Here is a 25,259-nt window from a genome sequence, read left to right as displayed (position 1 = left end):
TTAATGATTGGGTTTTGTACTTTCTTCACAGACATAGGAAAACGTTACTTGTGCACTATTTTTCTGCTTTTTAGTAAAATCTTTAGGTGATCTTTCTAATAAGCTAAACAGTTTAGAACCTTGTTTTTTTTTAAAACAAACACATATTTATGTGTGTGTGTATATATATGTGTGTGTGTGTGTGTGTATATATTCTTCCATTTAAGGAAAGACCAAGAAGTGCAGTGGAGCAGCTGTGTCTTGCAGAAAGCACACGGCCTCGAATGACTGTGGAGGAACAGATGGAAAGAATAAAGAGACACCAACAAGCTTGCCTGAGAGAGAAGAGAAAAGGACTCAATATTATTGGTGTTTCAGACCAGTCTCCTTCACAGAGTTTGTCGTTTGTCAGAGATAATCCATTCAAATTGGCACAGGTGGGTGCCACGTTACTCAAAAACTTTAATATGTCCAATTTAAAAAGTTACAATATTGTTCTTTTTTCAAAATCACATGATAGTATAGGTGTCGATTTGAGAGTGCTTGTATAGAGTAAAAGTCAGTTTTCTGCCAGCCACAAGAGGAGGGGAGATACCAATCTTCATGTTTATACCTAATGATAGTAGAAGTCACTTCTTTGTCTTTTTGTAAAATAAATAGTTCAAATCTACATATGTTTGATTATGCATTTTGATGTTTGTTAACAGGTTTTATTTTGTCAAATTTAGCAAACAACATGAAATGACAAGCTTTGTGACTAAAGGCAGTTTCGGGGAGAATCATGATTCAGTTGATGTGTAAATTATGAAGATTTTTCTGCCATATAATATATTCAAACATCTGTAACTTTTTTAGGTAGGAATGTATATTTATGATGATAGCTCTTAACTGGTGCTTTTTTGCTGTAGTTTTTGAGCCCATAAATACATAAAAATAGAACACTTTTCACTCATTCTTAAACAGTTAAGGCAAAGAAGTGAGTTTATTTAAGGGTAAAGAGTGGGGAGAGAGGAGGAAGATATAACTGCTTGTCATTAGCCAGGAAATACTATCCTGAACATACATCCAAAAAAAAACCCCACAAAACCAAAACCAAACCCAGATTCAGGGTAGTGGATGTTAGACAACCTACTATTTTCTAAATGCTAGGAATGTTTCATTTTTCAATAGCTTAATCAAGGTCGGGGGGGAAGGGGGGTTGTTGGTTGTTTTGGGGGGATTTTTTTATGCTTCTGGCATACTTTTTTTTCCTTAGACCACATTGGTTTGTTGGATTTTTTTGGTTGGTTGGTTTTGGTTTGGTTTGTTGTTTTGGGTTTTTTTTTACAGTGGCATGGAAATGCCTTCTTCTATGTTTCATAGGCATTTTAAGATCTGATTTAACAGATTAAATGCATTGCACTGTTCAGTCACATATTTTCAGAGAAGTTTTAGGTTTGGTTGGGGATTTTTTGTTTTTTCTCTAAGCATGCTAAGCTGCCTTCAGAGCTATACAAAAGTTACTTTTCCTTCAACAACATTGGATCCCCAGAAGACACTGAATTAAAGTTTTGCCTTTGCATTAGAGCATCTGTATTTGGGCTCGCATGAAGGCTAAACATGAAGTAGGCCTCTACAAATATTTTTGTGATTAACACTGCCCCTTCTCAAGAAGGGGACATGCAAAGCAGAGCTTTACAGATGTTTCTTTGCGGTTTTTACAGCGGTGTTTGAGCTTTACCACTTTCCTATGGTATCATGTCATACCTCAAGGTGAGGAAACTGCAATCACGTATGTGTCATACCTGGTTAGCCAGGATGTTGGGAGCAGTGGGACAAGTGGCCAAATCCTCTGTGCCAGCACTATTTGCTATATAGAACGCAAAATAATTTTGTTCATGTCAGCATGTTCTTCAGCCTTCTGTGTGAAATCAGTGCTACGCGGATGAGAGAAGAAATGTATAGAATAAGTGAGAGTATGTCTGAATTTAATATTTAGCTAGTAATCCATGCTACAGAATCACTTTTTCTGTCACAACTTTAGTTCTTCCAGAATGCTGTTTGGCAAAAAGCCCCAAGATGAGGCTTACACTGTAGTAATAGCTCTTACTTTTATAAGCTTAGTTTCTATGCCTATTGATTTTTATACAGAAAAATAATGCAATAGCATTAACTGCTGAAAGTCTTTTCAATTGGGATTTGTTTTTTTTTGAGAATTGGAGAAAAAAAAAAAAAAAGATTTTATAAATGGCCTACTGTGTAATTTTTAAGTGGTTACCAAAGTACAAAAGGAAGTAGTTTCACAATTGTTACTGTTTGGGACAAGTGTATGATATGGGTGCATTCTTCAGTTAGGAAAGTAAAGATTCATTTGTGAACTGACTTACATGGAATTTGCTTTTAACAGAGTGCGTGTGTTAAATCGCAGGAATTCAGTCACAAGATTTACTACTTTCATGGCTCCTGTTCTTCTCAGCCCTAGTACTTAGTTTGGTGACGCTCATGTGAACCTCACTTCAGTTTGCTACACTGCCAACATCACATTTGCAGTTCACAATCTTAAGTCACCTCTGTCATCCTTCCTCAAAACTTTTATGTCAAATTATTCTCTGTACAATGGGTTTGGTTTTTTTAAGTATTTTTTTAAATTTTTTTTTTAAGTATTATTCTCTGTCATTGTAAGATGCTGTGTTGTTCTCTGTTATAACAGGATAAGCCTGGAAGACATTCAAGGTAACTGGAGAAAGTGCATGCAGGTGCACTGAATTTTGTACTGACGGCAGATTTTTAGCCATCTTTTTGTTTTAATCGGGAAAAGCTATTTAAAAAAAAAAAAAATCAGTGCTTATGAGCTCAAATAAGAATGGTACTAAGCCTGTGTGTGACTAAGCTAAGTAGGAATGAAATTTCAGATGAAAAGGTGCCTAATAGAAATGCTGGGGATTGGGGCAGGGTGCACAAAGTACAGTCTTTTTAGGTAGCCTGAACTGTTTTGAAAGGTACAAAAAATGAGAAAATTCTAAGTCTTTAACAATTTCCATTTTTCTTATTGCAGTGTGGTATACTTAAGGTTTTTTAAGCATTTGTTTTATCACAGTCAGAGGACAGTGCAAGACCCAGAACTGAGACTGTGATAGCTTTTATATGAATACATCTGTATATCAATTTTGTTCCACAGAATCGAAAAAAGGATGATACTGTATCTAGTAACATGAAGGAATTAGAGAGGACCAGTAAAGAAAATAATTTGAAACAAAATAATGGAAGTCCTGGAGAAGAAATAGCACAACTAAAACATGATGGAGAACAGGAACATAATTCAGGTTTTACTAAAGAGGTACTAAACTTTCCCTTGTTAAACTGTTCATCAGCTTGTCTTGCAGCAGAAAAAGTATTTTGAGCCACAGACAGCAGTGTGTGGGAAATTGAGTCAGTTCCTTTTGCTTGGAAGATTAATTTTTCTTTTTGGATATTAACAATTTTGTGCTTCTCTATAGAATATTCTGTATCAGATCTGTCTATAGCTTTTATATATATATATATATATATATCTTTTCTATAGAGTTTTCTTGTCTATTTTCTTCCTAAATTTCACTTTGCTTAACTTTTTCTTTACTATCTTGATTGATTGGAAAATTACAAAATTATGGTCTTTACTACTTTGGAAACAAAACAAATACTCATGCATCTTTAAATAATAATCATTGATCTGTTCATTGATCAGAATATCGCAGTGTATTTTTTGACAGCAATTTAATACACTTTTTGTTCGGTTGACTGTAGTGCATCAAATCGTTTATAGAAAGCAGAATAAAGCTGACACAACAGTTTGTACATGGAAGTAGGCAGTAACTAGTTTGTGCTATTTGGTCACTGGATTGATTTCTGTCTGGAAATGCTTTCTTTCACTCACTTGGCAGTGAGTTACCTTGGTGTGTCTGATACTAAAGTGCCCTGAAGACTTGGCAAAAACAGGCTGACCGTGAAGAATAGATTACTGGAGTTGTTTCTACGTAATCATATCCTTCTTATATTTTAATATTTTAAAAAAATTTGTGTAGAGGGGTTTTTTTCTTCTTTTCTATCCATATTCTTTAATTAATCATGCTTTGCTTTTCCTTTTCGTCGTTCATTTTTCCTCTTGTTTTCCTATTTTGTGTTAAGCATTTCTAAAAATATGTCTGGAGAATGCTATAAAATCAAGTAACATCTGTTGTTATTCTCTAAAAACATTTTCTGTTGAGAGTCTGTTGCTTTCTTATGTATGCAGATCTTTTTAAGGGAAACTTATGTAATATACTTGTATCGGTAGTATCTAATCATACCTGTAAGGGCAGTGTTCAGGCTTATCAGCAATATATTCCAGTAGCTGGAATCTCTGTTGGCATTGTGAAGAGAGGTATATCACAAAAAAATAGCCAGGCTACAATCCAAACAGTTCAGATAAGTTCTGGAAGTTATTAAGCCAAGCCCTGCCCATTGGCTGTGGTATAAGTTTCAGGATAACTCTATTAACCTGAATGGTATTGATAAAAATTTCTTAAGTTATGTAATTCTGAGTTACTAAGTATACATGATGGCAAAATTTGTCTGTTAATAAAACTGTTTCCTGATACTGTATTTCTTATCTGCCACTTAGTATGTGCTACAGCTTTTTGTTTCATGATTTCAATTTTTTTATAGCTGACAAAAACTGGTGATCTTTTATCAGATACACATGTTGTATCTGACTCAAAAGAAGTGAGTAATGAAGAGAAAGCAGAAAAGGAAAAGAAAAATAAATTGGAAGAAACACATGATGGTGATATAAGGTAAAAATAAAACAAGATGTTCAGAGGCTCTTTTAAACTTGCACATTGTATTTATTAGCTCATCGGATGAAGCAACTAATGAAATGCTGCTGTAAATACTTAAAAGGTATATATTTTTGAGTGGTTTTACATTCAAAGAAATCTAGTAAGAAACGTAACGACTGCAGGGGTTCAGTAAGAGGTGATGAGTTGGTGGGTGAAGCAATGTTTATTTTCAAATAGTGCCCCAGTTATAAGGAGAATACATTCATAATCCTTGCTTTGGGATACAAAATGTGTTTAGTAATGTGAGTTCTGGCTTTGTATCGCTTTATTACGAAAGCTTCAGCCAGGGCTTCCTTAGCAAGCTCTTTACCACTGATATTTAGGAGATGACTAAACAGCTTTTTCTGTATCTCCTGCCTAACTTTTACTTCACTCTTTTGGAGCATTGCAGAGTTAGAGAAATACTGTGACATGGATATTCCTCTTTAAGGATTTGTAACTTCAGTGTAAGTTGCACTGCAGATCCTAAGTGAGTTCTTACATTAGGTCATAACTTCTTCATAGCGCCCTTCAGCAAAATGGATATCACGCAGTAGGAAACTGCATGAGTATGTAAAGGAAAGGAATTCAGTTTCCAAAAAAGTCAAACTTTACAAGGTAGAAGGATTTCAAAATACATGTTTAATTTATATTACACAAACTTGCAAGTTGCAACTTTTTTTCTAACAAAAGAAAATTAAATTGTAACTCCTATACTTAGTGGTTAACACTTGAAATGAAGTTAGAGTGAGTTCTGAATGCTGTGCTTTTTTTAATCAGCTTGCAGAGTGTAACCACAGTTACAAACCACAAACCCAAAACCAGTTCAGAAGAAAGTGAAGTAGTTAGCATTCAAGAACAAGAAGGGATTATGTCTTCATTTGAATTAGCAGCACAGTCTTCAAAAGGAAATCAGGCAACAGCAGGTATGGAAAAGAGTTTTGACTGAAGCACAGTTTATATAGTACATATGTAAAACTTTATTTCATTTTGATTGTCTTTTGATGCTCTGAAACGCTTGTGAATGTAAAGTGCTGAGCTAGTCTAGATGTCAAGTGTATGGTTTTATAACATAGAGGAGAGTATTTTCCCAGTGGACGACTACAGAAATTCCATTTTTCTGAGGCTTTAATATAGATTTTATGGTTTTGTTTAATTCGGGAATTAAATAAACTGTTGCCATAAATTGAGTCATACTATAGTTGTTAGTTGGAGCAAATCCTTTCCTATTCATCTTGTAGAACGGCATCTCAATTCTGATCGTGTGTAGATTATTTACCTTCACCTCCTTGATAATGGATGACCCCAGGTATGCCCAAGATAGAGGAATCTGCGAGAGTTTCCAATATATCTAGCAGAATTTGAATTAGCAAGTAAAAGACCCCAGTTTGGTCATGTTTTCAGGAGTACAAAAAAGCAGAAAACACTAGCTGACTGGTAAAATGACTGGTGGGGTACTACTCTGCAAGAAGACAAGGCTGGAATAAAGCAAAATTGTTTGCAAAGAGAAAAAGAGGGGAGTGCGTAGGGGAGGATGAAGGAAGAAGATAGAATTTAAGATGTTTTTAGGTTATTTGGTGATGGGAATGGTTAAGCCAAAGGGTTCAATTTATGGATATAAAAGGTGACCTGGACCTTTGTAGTGCAGTCAGCAATCCTTTCTGTGACTTGATAATCAAAACCAGAACTTGTAAATACATTTTATAGCGCTTAGCAGAATAAAAAATGCTTAGTTAATCTGAACTGGGATAAAGGTGGGTCTGGAAGTATCACAACTAGTTAAATTTTACTTCACACACACACAACCTCTTTGCAACATAAATAACACATCAGCATTCATGTGTCCTTTGTTCGTTCCTTTGGTGTTCTACTAATCACTTATAGGCCTGAGTAATGATCTTTCCTGAGAACAGCTATGGTGTCCCTTGAAGTTGTGCTTATTGTGCTGATCAGATTTTAAGTCTTCACTTGTGTAACTTTCATTTGGTTCTGCTTATATTTATTATGGCTTGAAATCATGCATTCTGTAACTTGTATTTTTATTTATCTTGCTGTATGACTCGCAGTGAAAAGTTTGCCTTCTTCACCAGAATCGTCATTGTCACCAGCTCCATCTACACAGACACAGCTCACAGAAGGATCACATTTCATGTGTGTATAGTTACAGAGAAGTACGTCTTTTTTTCCCACCCCTCCTGCCATGTTCCTATTTTTCTAAGTATATGTAGTCTACTTATTTTTCTGAGAAACATCTGTAGACAATACTTGGCAAGACAAAGTTACCTGCAGTGTTGAATATCAACTAACCAGAAAACAAAACGAATACATGTATAGATTTACTTGCAAGTAATGTACTCTCTACCCAAGTACAAAGAGAAAGGAACGAATTGGCTTATCAAGCACATTCTCCACAACTGGCAAGATAATAGCCCTTTGAATTACATGAGAGACCAAAGCTGTTAGAAAACAGACACCCAGTTAAGATACAGCATCAGTCTTGAGGTGCACGTGAATCTTGATGCCTCAGTCTTGGTAATAGCAACTAGAGCTACATCTCTTAGTGATTCATAGGAGGGAATGGTCTAATGCCCTGAAGAGTTTATGGCTTAAGACTTAGATAACTGAGGCATGACACACAGGAATGGAAAAAGTGAAGGTGGAAGAAATGTAACAATTACAAAACTTTTTTCTTTCTATAGCGATAGCCCTACACAGCTTCTCTTCCCTTGTCATAGTAGGTGATTTTTTTTTTTTTTCTAGGAATCAAGTTAGAAAGCATGATTTAAGCTATATTTAGAAGTTCCTACCTACTTAATGAATAGAAATGGAATTATAAGTAAGCATATTTATTTATACAAGTGTTTAAAGAAATTAATAGGATACCAATGTGAATGCTTCAGCACTTTAACAGCAATTAAATCAATCCACATCTCTTTGTTGTCAGGAAGTACCTGTTTAAATAAGCTTTCTACTAAAAAAATGAGCTTTGCTGCAATGGTAATATTAAATGCCATTACCAATGTAACTTATGAAAAATTTTAAATCAAGATGTTCGCAGTCATTTAGCATGAGGAGATCTGAAAATGCATTTTGTCATTCACTGTCCCAATCTCCATTGCCAAGCTTTTATCTTAGCAAAATTAGGCTTAGTATTCATCATAGACACCTTTCTTGTATGAACTATGGGCAATATATTATTTGTATTCTTACAAAAAAAAAAAATATATATATATCTTTTTCTGCTTTTGAGAGAGTGGAAAATGTCCTCTTCACGTTCAGTACTGCCACTTGTGCTGCTGGTTTCCTGATGGTTGTGGTCTGTCATGATTAGATTTTGCTTGGACTTCTGTACTTTTATTGAAAAGTTTTATTACAGAACTATTTAAAAAAGATAAGTGGAACTATTCAGTTTTCCTGGAAATACTAATTTGCGTTAATGCTTTTCAGTTTCATTGTATAAATACATATGCATTTATCATGCATCTTCCTTTTTAAATAGGACAAACATTACCCTATCAACTCAGTTTCAGGTCAGTAGTGAAACTGAAACTGTGCTGCTGAGTTCTGTCCGTAGCCATAGCATGCCTGTCTTGAAAGGGGAAGCAACTTACAGCTTCAGTAGAAATTTATCACCAATGACACCAAGTTGCTTTCAGCTCTTGTCATCAGCTCAAATGATCAGATCAGCAAATTCTTCTTTTTTTTAAGGATTTATGCTAAATATGAGACTAGAAAAAGTGAAGCATTCCTATAGCGATCTGCTTTGTAACTTAATGCCCAGTCCTCGACATCCCACAGTGTGGTGTATCCTCATAGGTAGTACTGCAGCTGTACCATTTCTGTGTTAAGTACAATTCTGCAAATAGGCTTTAATTGCTTGTGACAAAACGGTGCATCTGGGATGGCACGTGTAGAACTGACGCTCTGCTTACACATGCCTCGCTATAATGAAGAAAAGATTCCAGAAGTTAAAATATATCCATTTTGGCTGTTTATTCTTTGAATTGTGTTGGAAAAAGCATTGAACTCTGCGCATATACATTCCGCACTTCTTTGCTGTTCCTGATGTCTCTGTTGGTTGTTTCCTAGGAGCTCCAAAACAAATTCATGCCATGAGCTGGCCCTAGTATACACAGGAGATGTATGAAGCATGCATAGTCTGCTTGCCTGCAGTATTTACGGCCTCGTACCTTTTGGGGCTGTATTCCAGTGCTTTGCGCTTTGCTGAAAGATAGGTCTTTTAACGTGCAAGAGCTCAGATGCCAGAAATGCTATGCGGCAGAGGGAACTTCAGAGCTGTGGGATCAGCCCTGTTCATATGCAACCAAATTTTTCAGGCAGCATCTGGAAAATGTATGGTAGATTTCAAAGAATAATGAGGTAATACCTATATTTGGCTTTTATGGTCAATTAGTAAAATGATACTCTTGGCACAATGCCAGGGGAATTTGGTATAGGAAATTGGTGGCACAGGATATTGTAGGGCTGAGGAAATTCACCCCATGAGTACAAAGCTACTTTCTTTGTCATGGCTTTTGCTTTGCAGAGACAAATCTGGATCTGTACCACTAACATTATGTTTTAAGCCTTACATTTACACTGAGTAATGGAGAGATAATGAAATTTTATACAGCACCTGGTTTCAAAGCTCAGAAATGTTTTTACTAATGAACTGTTAAAAGCTATTTATAGAAGTCCTTTCAGCAGTTTCCAAAATACAGCAGGCTCTGGGTGGACCACTTGAACTTCAGAACACCTTACAGCTAGGCTGCCATGACAGGGTAGCAACTGAGTAATTCTGCATTCCTCTTCAAATTGTGCCTGTTGTTTGCAAGAGCAATTAGGGTCTTTGTTATTATTACTGGTTTTATATAAAGAACATTTGGAGATAGCCATGTATAACAAGATAAAACTCTCCGAATAAACAGACTTTCATACAAAGTTGTGTAAATTTGAGAGAAGCTCACTTTTGCTTCTTGCTGTTGAAGTATCGACAGCAGTAATATTCATCAGGAAAACTGATTTTGGAAACAGCTGATTTCTAAGATATTTTGTTATGTTCTACACCATAGATAACTACTGCTAGCATGAGGTCAGAAATTTCTTGCTGTGCTCAATCCCAGGAACTGCTTTATACAATATTCTGTTGTTGCTAAAATAGAGTAACTTAATGTATATCTGTCTTTCAGCACTAATGGCTTCTATTGAAACAATTCATGCCTGAGATGTATGGAGCTGACCTATGAAAATATGAGAAGATATTGTACAGTATATTTTAAATCTATGAAATTCATAGTTTTGATGCTTTTGGCCACAGAGCATCATTTTATCACTTCCTGGAAAATGTTTATTCCAAGAGAGCTTTAAATGGCCCACATGTACACTCAGCAACCTTCAGATTGTTCTCCTGATACCAGCTTGCTGCTATGATTTCTGTGCACATAAAATAAAGGCTTTTTTTAATGTGCAGCCTACAGTCAGAACTTTATTTGATTTTCCCCAGAATTTAGTGTTCTTTTAATTATGGATCGTATAAGTTTACTTTTTTGCTTCTTTTAGATGTGTAACTCAGTTAATTTTACATATTGCCACTAAACCTTGTTTTACACTTTTAAAACATTACAACTTATTGTTTTAACATTTTATTTGTAAAATTTTTATATATATATAATATAGATATATTTAAAATGTGCCATTTTTATTATTGCTTAGTAAAATATGTCCTGTTTCTGCTGTAATTATTTCTTGGTCAGGTTGCAATGTCAGCAGTTACTGCCACACTTCTGTCAACTTATACATTAATGTTAGTGGTTACTTTTTCTTAAATAAAATGGAGCGTAGGTATTTTGAGGTACTGGGCTTCTCATTCATTGGGTTAGGGTGTGTACAGCAATAAGCAGGTTTTCAATCCAGTACTTAGTTTGTGTACAAATGTAATTATGTTCATTGTGTATATATTATACAATGAGCACATACGATGTAAGTATAAGAAGCCACCTATTATTGTTCAAATACGAATGTTCATATCCCATTTCTTTTATATCATATTAAATAAATGTTGATGTTCTTAAGGACTTGTATGGTTAGTACTTCTTCCAGCAAACAGATGTCACACTGTGTTCCACATTTTGATGTGGGAAATGCAACAAGTCTTATCTCATTGGCGACATCACCTGTCAACCAGAGTAGCAGTGACAGACTCTTTTAAGAGATTCCAGTCTTCCTCTACAGGAAGGAATAAGGCTGCAACACAGAACAAAAAGACAACCTGAGACGGAGACGCAAGAAATACAGGTTCAGCTCGTGACTCTCCCAGACTTGTATCATGATGTTGGAATAATCACTTAGTCATTCTGTGTGTCTGTTCCCTGCCTGTTTACTTGAGAGGTAATAGCCTGTCTTGCTGATGGGGTGTGGTGAGTAGTAATTCAATATTTTCAAATGTTGAATGCCACATTCAGTGGGGTTAAGGAGAGACGCATGATGATTCCTTGAGGCTTTGATATCTGCAAACCATCTTCCAGAAACTGCAAGAAAACCTGAAATAATTTGTCAAGTGTCATCATACTACAGATGTTACTAGCTTCGCTTTTCCATCTCACACAGCTGTCTGAATTTGCCTGAGACAAGAGGGGTTTAGAAAAGAATGATGAAAAATCAAAAGATTTAAGGGAAAGCTTTTGAATCTAGTATATAAAACTAAGAAATCTTTTAAAGATTCAGGCAACTGCTGTGTGCTTCAGTGCACGTGCATGCCATAAGTGGTAGGGCAAGTTTCATAAGAAGACAACTGCCAGCTCCTGTTGTGCTTTTTTATCATAGAAATCATATCCTGTTCAAGTTAATATTGCTGTACTGGGGACTATATAATTCATTGTACTTTTCCATAGAGGAGACCTGAGATTGATACGCAGTTTGAAATTAATTCTTTATCATTGCCCCCTAAGTAGGAGTTTGTGTTCATTGTACTCCTCTGCCCCTCCAACCTCTGCTGCCAGTTCTTCCTGTGGTCTTTGCCACAAAGACACAGAGTACGCTGTCTGCCTACCTGTCATTTTGCCATTTGAAAAGTGAAGAAACAGGAAGCAGAATTTAGCAGCAGAGCTTGGAGGGTCACAGTGAAAGAGATAGCTGAAGATGATGCAGCGTGATGCAGGCAGACAGCATCCAGCTGAAAGTTTGATGAAATAGACGCCTTTTTTTTGGAACAGTAGCCCCAAACTAGAGCATCATTCCATTCAAAATGTAGAGCAAAGAAAAGGAGTGTGATTTTTTTCATTATTTTTTATTGCTCAACAACTGAGGTTTAAGTTCTGTGGCATCGCTGGAACACCTGGGGCAAAGCAAATAGAACACACCCTGTTCTCTCCCTAACCCTTCTGGAGAGAGCTGTTCAGCTGTCAAGCTTTGCAATCTCTTTCTGTCCTTGCTGCCAAAAAAAGAATTGCAACCTATAAAGAAAAGAATGACTAAGTGGGTTTTGGACATTTATAGATCTTGTCTGTGTTTAAAGCAGTGTCAGTCTGGTGTATCTGCGAAGTACATGCAGTTTATACTGAAGCTGGGGGAGGGCAGGTGGGAGAATTGGCAAGTTTTTGCTGGTGTAACTGTTGGCAAACACAGCAAATGTAAATGATGCAGGAATGTAGTAATGCTCATAGGCTATAATTTCACTTCCTATGGGCACTTGCAGCAAAGACTTGCAGTTTCACTGGGTGCTCTATTTTTTTGTGTCTTATGAAAAAAATGAATGGCTTTGTGTTATCGCAGAGCATCTACTGTCTCTTACCTCATCAGAATAACTTATCCCAGTGATCATACTCCTGAGGTACAGAAATATCAGAACACTGATAGTCAGCCTTCAGACATCTATTTTAAGTTTGTATCTAGGATATTTTTATATTTCTGATTGCTTTATTGGCTATTGCACTGACACTTGTATATATGGAACGTGCTTTTTTCAAAAGCAAGAGTCCTTAGGAATAATGCAACACATTCTCTACAGATGTTCATGCTTTTCAGAACCAATTACATCTATTTTTGTCTTTTGTTCACCATTTGCATTGTTCCAAGACTACTAGAGAATATGAATCTTTTAAGTCCCTTAATAAAGTGACATTACTCAAAAAGTTATAGTTGGTGTCTTGGCAGTTTTTGTATGTTGTGGACTGGTTCGAAAGAGAAAGACCTCACCGGGCAGTTGAAAACCAAAGCTTGTTTATATTATTACTAAGGGGGGAAAAGTAGACTTCAGTTAATATTTTCTCATAAATATATCTGTTATAATCTAATAAGGTCTATTTTCAGGAAATCAGAATAATTTTAAACAGCTCATTTCTATCTAAATCACTTTAATTGGACAGTCTGGGAAAGAATTATTACCCACCCTATTGGATCCACTAGATATAGTAACCAGGCATACATACATGAAAAACGTTAATGGATTAATTATACTGTTAGTAATAGATCTATTAAATCCTCTAGTACTTGGACTGGTGGCTTAAGTTCTGTCCTGGTTGAGTAAAGCAGGAAAGTGGAAGATCTTTAATCAGTGGTGGTGTTGGATAACTCTTAGCCCAAACTTTTCATTATATTGTAACAATAAGGTGAAGTGATTTTCTTTTCTAATAAAACAAGCCAGAAGTAATACTCGTTCAGATCTCAGAAGTGAGTCATCATGTATTTTCTGCACAAAACTTTTTTTTGTCCCAGTGGTCCTAGATTTTGCTATACTACTTAAGTTATTCTAGGGTAGTTTAATCTTTTTCCAGTTTGAATCCTCAGTTAAAACATTATTTTCCATCCTTTGGAAAGTTGACATTTAAATGGCCATTGAACAAATTGCCTGTACCTGGTATTAATAATATATCTGAAACAATTTAACTTTTTTAAGGATGCGTGTGAAGATAACAAAGCAACATCTGGCCTTTATTTCTTCTAAAGAACATTATATATACTTGCTGTTATATCCTTGGAGCTGTTTAGCTTGTCCATATGGGAACACTGAAGAAGCTGCTACAAAATAAAATGGAATATACTGGTGGCTGAAAGCAAACGTCTGGCCCGAAATGAAGGCTAAAAGCAGCTGCTTTCTGAACTTGACATGCACAACTTGTTACCCAGCTGTTCCAGATGTCAGTATTCAAATGTTACTCATGGAATGAAGTTTTTGGTATTTTTTGTGATGTTTCTTTATTCTGTCATATGGCAAAGAAAATGTTTTTGAGGTCTACCTAAATATTACCTAGGTGTTGTGAAACTGCAGGCAATTCTCAGTTGTAGCTAAGTGTAGCGAAGTGACATCACTGGTTGCTAATTGGCTCATGTGGCAGTCTTGCTTTGGATGTGTTTAAGAACACTTACTTAGGCTGGGTTAGGTTCTGTTTGGAATAAAAGAAAAAGCTGTAAGCAAATGGTGATGTTTCCAGTGGACTGCTGTAGAGTCTATCAGGACAAAAACAGATGTGATCTCATTTACTTCTTTATTGCTGAAACCAAACCTAAAATAAGGAATTAATTTTTTGTTAAATTCTATCCAGATCCCTGTTCTATGGAACAGGACTACTTCAAAGAATTTCAGACTAAAAATGGAAACACCCTCTTCCTCCTTTGAAGGTAAAATGAGTACTGTTAAAAAAAAAAAAAAAAAAAAAAAAAAAAAAGCAGACTCTGCAGGTTTAAGTTTATAAGTAGAAGCAGCAAGATTTACTTACGGCCTAGAGATGTGGTCAATGAAAACTTTCAGAAAAATACCTGATCCTCATATGTTGTCATCTGGTAGTTTTCCTGATCTTCACTTCAGTGAAGTGACTGGCACAGTCCAGGACTCTCTTCTCCAGCTTTAAATCCACTCCAGCCTGATGTGTCAAATATTCTGTGTTCCTTGTATGGAGAAAAAGTGCTTTATCCGTACAACAGCTGTCTGTCCCTACATCAGCTGAATCCAGGCCACCAGTTAATTGCTTGAATTCACTAAAACCTGCAGGTGCTTAGCATCTTGAAAGATCAAGCTCAAAGCATATTATGTGAGGCACCCAATGTTTTGAAATAACTTGCATGTGGATCTCTCTTATTTTCAGCAATAATTATATTTAGAAGAAAAACAGATTTTTTTCAAAGTACTAGTCACATTGCTAGAAATCAAATAATTACTAGGTACAAACAAATACATAAGAATTTGAGGAAATTGTCATTAATTGACGAGCACATTTCAAAGTGATTGGAAAAAAAAGTAGCAAAATTCAGCAACTTTCAACTCGGAAAAATCACCCCTTCACAATATGAATTTCTGCTGAGTCTTGACACTGATTACACGTGTAGTCAACTGCTCTGTATTGTGCAACTTTCTTGATAAAATCCCAAGTCAGCAAGAATGTGGAGGCTGTTTCAGATGTTTCAGCTTTAAAGATGAATGATTTTTATTTTTTTAATAGCTTATCCACCAGTCTTGAAAACAGCTGTTAGTGGCTATTGTATTTATTCTTTTTATACACTGAAATGGTCGCATCTAGACAGAGAAAAGACAACTGAATTTTCTGATTAATGTTTTCTGATGTTTGTGACTAATACTGCAATTTTGTGTTTGATTTCTGGCTGCCTGGAGACTCTTAGAGAGTTTACACATGCAAGGGCTGGTATTGCACAGAAGCCAACTTGTGTATGAGTGAGGATTAGCTGAAGGTGTCCTTTTGTGAGCTAGGAGATTCCCTGGAAACCTGGGATTGTTTGAGCTAAAGCACCTTTGAATAACAATTCTGGCTGTTTTCTTAGCCTATGGCAACATACCTATAATATTTTGTAATTACTGTTTCTAGTATATTGTGCCTACAAATAATAAATATTTTTAATAAAGACAAAGTGCCTGGATAATGTGTGAGATCCTGATCACTGTTTACAAATTAGCAGTTCCTAGTTGAAGCGCCAGCCTCTCAACCATTTAGGAGTCTGTGTTAGTGAAGAAGAATCGGTTAATACTAAAAGGATTTACAACACTGGGCTGGGAAAACCGTATTTGCTTATATAATCTGATTCTTTGGAATATGGGGGGCATAAGTACTCTGAACTCACAGCATTTTATTTTAGAACTTTTATTTCATGATCTTAAACATACTCCATTCTATGTGATCAGCTAAACATAACCTAGCTAAGCTCCTCTTGTTTTCCATTATCCAGAATTTAGGACAAGGAAGAACAGAGTTCATGACATTTTGATCATTTTTGCCTCATTAAAATCTTGTGGACTCCAAGGAGCACAGTTAGGGCATGTTTGTAAAAGACAGGAGTCTAAAGCCTTGCTTTGAGCGATGCCTGTTTCAGAGAAATGCTCTGCATGAATTACCATACATCTTTCCCTGTCTGTCTGGTTCCAGGCTACAGCACTTCAGTTATTTCACCTTTGAACAGAATCCCTAACTTTTAGAACATTTTCAGGCAATTAATCATAGGCAGTCTGTGAAGTCCAAGATCTCTTTACAGCTAATGGCTCTAAATTATTAGGAGGATGGCCGTATACAGGAAGGAGTGAATGCCAGTTAAAGCCTAAGCACTCCAGACTTTCTAGGCAATTCCCAAATCCTGCGATGCTGTAACTGCATCTTTGAATGCAGCAAACAGGATTTCTGTTCAGTTGATTGGATGGCCTCTTCCAACAACTGCCGAGGAGCTGTTGATTTTAAGGATGCCCAGCAAGCTGGATTTGTGTTGTAAAGTGCTGCTAGATCAGTATTACTGCAACAGGAGGCTTTCCCTCCCACAGCCCTCCTTTTTCCTGCAGCTGTCAGTAGGCACAGACTCGCTGGCTTGTGCTGTAAAAACAGTGTTATTACCTGTTGGCCTTGATGCAAAAGCAGCCAATCTAAGCTTGCTTCCAGTATTCGCGCGGGGAAGGTAAGTTGTGTTAACAGGGGAAGCAGATGATGAGGGGCGCGTACATTGTCAGGCCAAGTTCAAGTACTTAGCCGGAAGGACCCCAAAAGAGCAAAGTTAGGCTGCTGCAGATGCTGCTGCCACTTTTCCACTTTAGCTTTCCTCCTTTTTCCTCTGCCTGTGCTTTTGTCCTCCTGGTGTGCTTGCCATTTTATAGTAGTTTTAAGGGATGAAAGCAAATGATGGCTGATGGGTGACATGGTAGGGCTTTAAGTGGGAATTCAGATTGGTTCCAATACCAAGCAATATAGTAACGCTGACAAAGCAAGTGGAGGCAGCAGAATAGGCTTAGAATGGCCACCATAAACATAAGTGACTGACAAAAGAAATGGTGATATAAAAATACCAACACTTCTGGAAAAAAAAAAAAAAAAATCAACACCCTGATGTTAAAATGTCCAGAACTGTCAAAAGATCTTGTGGTCTGGGAATCCACATACCTTCTGAGCCGTCCAGATGTGGCACAGACTGCAGCTGACCTGTCATCTTAGTAATATTTAGTATCCCATTCTCTTCTGACTTTCTGGGAATCTGGGTGCTGAGCACGCGCAGGAAATCGGGGATTACAAACTTGTCTGAACTTTTCACTGCCAGACATTAACATGCAGATGCAGCAGCCTATATGTAAATGATGTTATCTGAGCTGTTTTATGCATGTGTTTCCAGGATAAGAAAGGAGATTATTTCATTGTGTGAAGTAATTACCTGCGAGGAAAAAATTAGAGCCTTTTTAATGTTAATGCTAGGCGTGTTTTTATTAACCTTCACACTCAATGATCCAGTGTTGTATGTTTATTGCGTATTTTCAAATATTAAGGACTAGATCCTTTTAACCTAAATGAAAGAAGTTCTTGATGTGACTCTGCATAAGCAGGTTTCTTTGCAAGGTTATAGCCACATCTCAGAGCCTTCCTTTGCCCCTAAATCAGGGTTGCTTTACCAACCATAAAGACAAAGTGACTTAGGTGTCATGGAATTGCTGCTTAATCATGCACAGCAATGGCTAATGATAAAAATTGGGCAATCATATTAAATAGGAACTACAGGGAAAAAAATATTGCAAAACAGAGAAAATATGTGCTTGGCCTAATCTGGAGTTGCATACAAACAGGGCAACAGAGTTCAAGTTCACATAGCAGACCTAAGCCCAGATGGGAACAGCCCTTTTGGCTTCGGGTGGACAGCTTGTCTAATTAAAAGTTAAACATGCTTATACTACAAACATGATACGAGAGAGAATCTGTGTGAGAGTCTGATCTCTTGTGGTTACTACATCTCAGAGGAAATTCAGCATGTTGCTTAGAAATTCTGTAACTAGATAAGGGAGGAGGAGAGTAACTCTCAAATTTCATGTTTTAGTATTTGTATAGCTTTTAAACCAGCGTTTATTTTGTTGTACTTTGTTACGCATGATAGAAACGGGGTTGTTGAGGTGTACTGTACATACATATTTTACTATAGAGCATCAGCTGATGATAGTATGTTGCATGTAATGGAAATGAATATATTATATATGCAATCTGCCAAAGGAAGTTACCACAGACACTGCAGGTGATGGACTGAGATCACCTAGTGTAATCAAGCCCCAAAATCTGACTGTATTAGCACAAAAAAAGATCCTCAAAATGTATGCTAGTGTAACAAAACTGAAAACCAAGTGGTTCACAGCCACTGGTCCAGCATTAATTAATGTGAAAATAATCAAGGGGGGGAATGGTTTTGGGTTTTTTTCTGTAAAGCCTCATCTTAAGCTGAATGCTTTGCTCCCTCTTTACATGGAACTTGTGGTTGTGAAACTGGGAAGTGAAGGTGGCTGAAGGACAGGTGTGTAAGATCAGATCCTCAAGGTAGCAGGGAGCACAGAAACCATGGCCTCAAGTGGTGGCAAGGATTTTTCTTGGCAGAAACAAGCAGAAGTAGGTCATCGCTCTCTGCAGGCTGACACCTTAACACTTTTCAGTGCCTGAATTACATTTCTATAATATGTGCTGCTTTGTTGTACCTCATGCGCTAGCGCAACCTAAATCAAATATTTTTCTCACCTTTAAAGTCCACAGTTTTACGTGAAGACATGTAGGCATGAATTGTTGTAAGACGCACATTTAAAATTAGATCTTTTTCACCTTGCTCCAAAGTGTTACAATAAAAATGTTTCCTATGTTTTCTAAGCTTTAAATAGCTGGATCCACTTTTCACCAAGATGAAACAAATACTTCACGTTGCCAAACCAGCTAGAAATTCAACCATAAAGATGATGGTTCTGATAAAATATCTAGTTAAATGTAATATAAAGCCAAACTGCTGCCATTTGTCCTGATAGTAGACTTCTACAGCAACAGCTTGCTAAGAATTTATAGTGCCACATTTTCCTATGATATTTTAAGTAGTATAGTATGTCGTTTTGGGGCACTGAACTGCCTAGGAAAAGTACTAGACAGTATTTGTTTCTTGAATACAGTTTAAATGTGTCACTAGGCAAAAATCATTAAGCACATAATAAATGTTCGTCTTCACTGAAAAAAAGACATTTTAAAAGACTGAGTAAAATCAAAAGCCTTATGTGATTAAAAACTAGACCCATCTCTACTGAGAATACTCCATGTCTATATATAACAGCTTTCACCTGAAGACTTCAAAGACAGACAACTATACCTCTGAGCAATCCTGGGAAAGAGACTTTATTATGCACACCCTAACCATGGTTAAACTGCTGCATAATAAAATGAAAAAATAGTTTACCTGCTCCTATACAGTCCGTTGCTTTGGAGAGGCTGTGAGCAACTGGGCTGGGAATAGACTTCAGAAGAGGGGAATTGCTGCTTTGCTTATTAGAAGACATGCAGCATGTCTGTAGGGCATGTCATTGGGGCATTAAGCTAATTTAAGATTTAGGTCTCTCAATTCTGCAATGTATTCGAGGGACCCTCTGAACTACTTAAATTCTGAATTATGGAAGGGTCACGGTGCAACTTAGACTCTCCTGTGTGATACGTGCCAAGTCCCCACCTCCTAGCAGCCAGCTTCTATAGGCCAACAATATCAGGATTTGCTACGAGCTCCTCAAAACTCATCACAATCCCAGCTCTTGGGCTGGTTTTGACATCCTGGCCCCATTGAGGTCAATGGGAATTTTGCAATCAATACCTGCAAGGCCAAAGTTTCCGACAAGGCTTACAGAGTTCATTTGAGAGCACACATCTCTCACCATTTAGTTTGCAATAAAGGTGGCTGTTGCGAGTTTGGGTGTAAAGCACTCAATCTCAGTTTCCATTAGTGATAATCAGCAGGAGCATAATGCAAGTTTTCAAATGTTTATTTCCCAGTGCTTCAAAGAAACACTGTTGGAACTCAATCAACATGTGCATAGTTAAGACCTTATTTTCTCCTTCTTTGTTTACATTATGAGGATCTCAGCCATGCACCAAACATTTCAGTTATTTTGGTAAAATAAAAGCTTCACTGAAAGAAATGGACTCACAGGTCACTCAGAACTGGTACTTGTGGTGTTTACAGTGGGGCAGTTGGCCTGGATGGCACATTGCCTAACTGCAGCATGAAAGACAGTGCATTTACTGGGAATGGAATGGCCAGAGTTGCCAAGATCCCACGGCTGTCCAGAGTACGACCCCAAGCAGCTGATACTGCCACAGAAACGTTCTCAACCTCTTGCCCCAAAGCTGCCATGCAAACATCACAGCATACAGACACACTGGCCCATAACATGAGGTAACAGGAGTGGCAGTTGTTACATCAATGGAGTTGGATTGCAGAATGTGCTGGTATGTGTATAGGTTTTCTACAGATTACTGCTGCGTTCTATGTTTCTGTTGCCAGGGTGGGGCAAAAGGGAGTACACAAGGCTGGGTGCTCCCCCTGTCAAACCGGATACATGAATAGAAGGTGTGTGTGGGTATTGAAGAGGGAGGAGGGGAGCAGGAGAGTTCCATTTTTGCAAGTTTGCAACTATATTCCAGCTTCAGAGTGGGGAAGTTTGCAGAGCAAAACCAGGGAGATTTGACAGGCAGGCATTCCCCTGGCTCTGTTGTCAGTATGCAGACAGGCAGTGCAGTTCCTTTGGCACAGAATTGCTGCAGTGAGCTGATGAAGATCTTTTCAGTCCCTGGGCTTCCCAGTGCTGTCATGACAACAGCTACTTTCTCAGTCCTCTGAAACCCCTTTTCACATTCAGTGAATGCCATGCACAGAAAAGTAGGTTGTTCTCATCAATCTCCCTCTCTCTCTCAGATTTAATTGATTGATTGAGAACAGGGACGGATGCTGTACTTCTGTGGACTCCGCTTATTTTCCATGAACACGATGGATCCTTGATTTTATAGAAAAGGTTTGAAGAGCTATGAATTGGAAATGTTTTAATAGCTCATCAGGCAAATACAATATCTGTAATAAATATTTGTTACTGACAAATGACAATAAAGTCATCCTACTGTTTTTGTAATTATTAGTTTTGATTACTTTGAATATGGCTTCTGCTGTTCAGTGGATACCATAATAATGGAAAGGATAATGGATGCAAACCTGAACTTTTCTGAAATGTAGCTGTTTGCTTGTGCTTAAGCCTACCAAATAATAATTTCTATATAAATACACTAATTCTGTATAACTCTAGCTGTTTGATAAACATTTCATGACCTGGATTTTTATTTTAACCTAAGCAGAGCAGTGTGGAGAGAAGAGAAATTGTCCAGCTGCTAAGGTTTTGGGAAATCTGGAATGTGATACCTTCTCCATGGCAGCATCTTGCCCAAGGCTGACCAGACTGTGTGATAAATGCCTCTCTTAAGGATAATAACCTCTCTCCCTTAACACTCTATCATGTCAACATCTGGAAAGATCTTGGAAAATATGTAATCTTAGTTGCTTATCACTTTTAATCTTACAGGATTTAGCAGGACCCTAGATTTGTCATACACACTACCATGGGATTTCTGAATGTAGTCATTAGTCTTTCAGGCTGCATCTAAACCTGCCTGCAGGGACTCACTGCTTGGTCCTAGTCATGCAGCTCAGCTCAGCTTCTGTGGCTCCTGACCAGGGTTCCCTTCCCATTTTTTGAAATCACGGTGCAAGACATGACTGATGTGAACATGTTTTTTATCCCCATGTGGAGCTGGAGCAAAGCCAGGGTATATGGTTATATCTGGGAGCTCAGAAAAATGTTTACTGTTTTTGCAGATTTGGCAATGCCTGTGTCTTTGTGTAATGTGGGAAGAATATCTCAACTTTACAGAATCACAAAATAGCTGAGGTTGGAAGGCACTCCTGGAGATTGCCAAGACCAACCCCTCTGCTCAAAGCACTGTCAGCTAGAACAGGCTGCTCAGAACCATGTCCAGATGTGTTTTGAATATCTTCAGGAATGGTGATGCCACAACCTCTCTGGGCAAAGTCTTCCACTGTTTGACATACCTTACTGTGAAAAAGGTTTTTGTTATGTTTAAATAGAATTTTCTGAATTTCAGTCCATGGCCATTGCCTCTTGCCCTTCACCAGATACCACTGAGAAGAGTCTGGCTCGATCTTCTTTGCTCCCCCCCCTCCCCCCCAGACATTTATACACCTTATACCCCTAAGCCTTCACTTTGCCAGGCTGAACAGTCCCAGCTCTCCCACTCTCTGCTCATCTGACATGTTCCACTCCCTTAACTATCTTCAGGGCCCCTTGCTGGGCCACCACAGCATGTTCTGAGAAGCTGAGAACCGTGGTTGGAAGGACATGTGTTCACAAGAACTTGATCTTTGAAAGACAAGAAAGTCTTCCAAGAATGAAAAGAAGGGTGGGGAAAAAAGCACAAACTTTATAACTACATTTCTTCAAGGAAATTTTCTTTTACATTCTATGAAATATTAAAAAAAAGACTGTTCTATGAAAAACCCATATTCTAGTTACAACCGCAAATCGAATAAGGGGAGTTTTAAAGTAATCCTAGAAGAACATGGAAAAGCTGCTGTAAACTTGTACTCCATCCAAGCTGTGATTTGTATTTAATGAGCATTCAATTCATTATGCATTTCTGTTTGGTTGTAATGGTTACACACCAGTTTTGCAACATGCAAGATCTTGATTACTTTTATGGTTTTGAAAAGAACCTCCATGTGTGCAAAGAAAGACTCTGCTCTTGACTTCACATCTACACTTTTAGAAAAAAACTGCTGGGATTTACTGCCTAGTGTGCTTGTGCAGAATTGCCCCCTGCATTGGGATGACATCCCCCTGGTTTTATTGTAAAGCTCTGTAGTAACTGACCTGCAGAAAATAAATGGCCATACTGGTAGCAACCTTGTATCTGTGGTCAGGTGCACACCTTCATTTACAGCTGGAATCCGGCTCTGTTCTGTATAAGAATGTGGAAAACAGCATTCCCCAAATTAACAGCATGTTAAGACTCTTTAATCTGGAAATATGCTAATTATCTCTGGTTAAAACTAATCTAAATTGCACTCTTTAAGAATGTTGATTCTTCTGAGACTTAAGAATTTTGGCTGCCTTTTACTGAAAAAGAGCAGACTCTGCCAAGTAAAAAATACACACAAGGAGGTATAGGATACTTTGGGAGGAAAAGAAAATGTCTCTTATAATTTTTTTAAATCATAATACGTAAATATTGACAATATTCATGACAGAGAAAAGATGCTCTATTTGTTTGTATAGTACTGCATATATTATTTTTTCACCCGTACATACAATGTATTGCATCAGCTATTTAAATTTTCCAATATGGCACTTGGAAAACTTTCTGAATATTTTCAAAGAAAAGCACAACATATTTTTAGCATATATTTATGCAAGTCCCTGGAACTCACAAAAATTTTGAGACATGGAGTGACAGAATTAATATTCAGGTAGGTATACCAATGCAAAAGAATGGGAAGTAGCTTGTGCTTTTGAAGCAAATTCCGAGTTCATTCTCAGTGGTATCGTATAATAACCAATAGCTTATCATAGCTAAATAGTATCTATTTGAAATTCTATGCCTATTTTTCAGTTTTTGCAACAAGCTGTAAAGCACATAAATGAACCATATTACGAGGCCTTTCAGTGCCTTGAACTGAAAGCTTTATGTATCTTTCACTTACAGGAGATCTTCATGCTTTCTTGTTTAGCTTTGTTTTCCCTTCAATATCATTTGACAGCAAATTTAACATCAATTAGTGTGCATTTTAGAGAAGAGGTTTTATGCACTTTCAAAATATCTGATTCAATTGTATGAAAGCATCTATGGAAGACAGGCTTCCTCTTACTGTTTGTGTTAATAGATGGCTTAATGCAAAGATGCCCTCATCTCTGCTGGGCTTGCATGTTGTTAGAATAATACAAATGCAAATATAATGAATGTTAGGATGTGCTTCTGGAGGAGCTCCAGAATGACAGAATGGGGTTTTCCACTCCTGAACTAACTCCTGGTTCTTTGTGTCACCTTAATAATTTCTTAATTCTTCTATTCCTTTTTTTCTGTCTCCAGAGTGGGCACAGTTACATTTAACTGAGCTGTCTGGAGTTTTCTTAAGTTTCATGAATTAACAGCAACAGAATGACTTTTTTTTTTCTTTTTTTTTTTTTCTCCTAGTTACCACTAAAAACAGTTCCTTGGTCTAGCTGAATTTCAGAGACAGCTGTGCTGGCACAACAGAAGAGGCAGTGTGTCACCATGAGAGCTGTAACAAACCACAAGCAGGCAAGAGGGGGAAGAAGGACCCGAGCAGCGTCTAGAATTCATATCACTGCAAAGTGTTTTGCGTACAGCCCCAGCAAGGGCTCACCACCCAGTGGGGAGAGCAGGATTCCAGCACAACATGCATTTCCAGCAGCCTTCCTATGGTTGACCCAACCTAAGCAAGGCTTGACGTTTCCTATAGTCATGGTTTCTAAGCAAACAGTATGGGCAAAGATTAAAGGCACCTTTAAAAAGAAAACAGCGTAGAAGCTGAGTTTAAAGGGAGAATTAACTGCGTGCTGCAGGAGAGGGTGGGGTCAGAATTGCAGAATGAGACAGTTTCAGTCCGGTCTGAAGGGCTGGGTGAGAACTGAGAGCTGGATGCTTACTTGGAGCAATGGGAGACTGCTGTCTCTTCCTCCAGCCCTTCAATTTGGATGTGGGAGGGTGGGGCAGAAAGAAGGGAAGGGTGCCGTTTCCAGAGGCTGCTGAGCAGGCAGAATATTGCGAGCAAGGTGAGTCATGAGGTTCAGGCAGCAGGAATTTCCTGCAGTGCTTAAGACATGCATGCGGAGGCAGGAGCAGGAGAAGGGAGTTCAGTGACCAAATGTTTTGTTTTACAGAATTTCCCCTGTTATCCTAACAAATGCAAGACAGGATGTCACTTTTCCTGTATCTTGGGCCTATGACATTTTTCTTCTCTCTATATAGGCATTTCTTACCGTTTGGCAGTGTTTTGCTTGCATATTATAGTACCTACTACTATTACATATTATGATGCTGATCAACATTAGGAAAAAAAACCCTCAAAAAACCTGCCTTACATGTACAAAATCTTCTGATGATCTCATCTAATTGTCCTTCAAAA

General features: G+C 37.6%; 1 protein-coding gene across 15 annotated transcripts in view; it reads left to right on the top strand.

Moving 5' to 3' along the window:
• Window positions 1-12,926, top strand: part of PLEKHA5 (pleckstrin homology domain containing A5) — a 168,780-nt gene extending 155,854 nt beyond the window's left edge. For 12 of the 15 annotated variants that reach the window (XM_055711670.1, XM_055711681.1, XM_055711674.1 and 9 more), the window contains 6 exons: window positions 207-416; window positions 3,137-3,295; window positions 4,642-4,769; window positions 5,574-5,719; window positions 6,860-6,944; window positions 9,983-12,926. In XM_055711670.1, coding sequence (XP_055567645.1) covers window positions 207-416; window positions 3,137-3,295; window positions 4,642-4,769; window positions 5,574-5,719; window positions 6,860-6,944; window positions 9,983-10,001 — 747 coding nt within the window. In that variant the 3' untranslated portion in view covers window positions 10,002-12,926. Of the gene's footprint in view, window positions 1-206; window positions 417-3,136; window positions 3,296-4,641; window positions 4,770-5,573; window positions 5,720-6,859; window positions 6,965-9,982 lie in introns of those variants that run through there. The other 3 variants (XM_055711671.1, XM_055711672.1, XM_055711684.1) reach the window with 3 other exon arrangements.
• The last annotated feature ends 12,333 nt before the right edge of the window (window positions 12,927-25,259 follow it).

Source organism: Falco cherrug, chromosome 5 (assembly GCF_023634085.1).
Source record: "Falco cherrug isolate bFalChe1 chromosome 5, bFalChe1.pri, whole genome shotgun sequence".
NCBI classification, from domain to species: Eukaryota; Metazoa; Chordata; class Aves; order Falconiformes; family Falconidae; genus Falco; species Falco cherrug.
The sequence above is the reverse complement of the archived record's forward strand: the minus strand, read 5'-3'. Positions and strand labels throughout refer to the sequence as shown.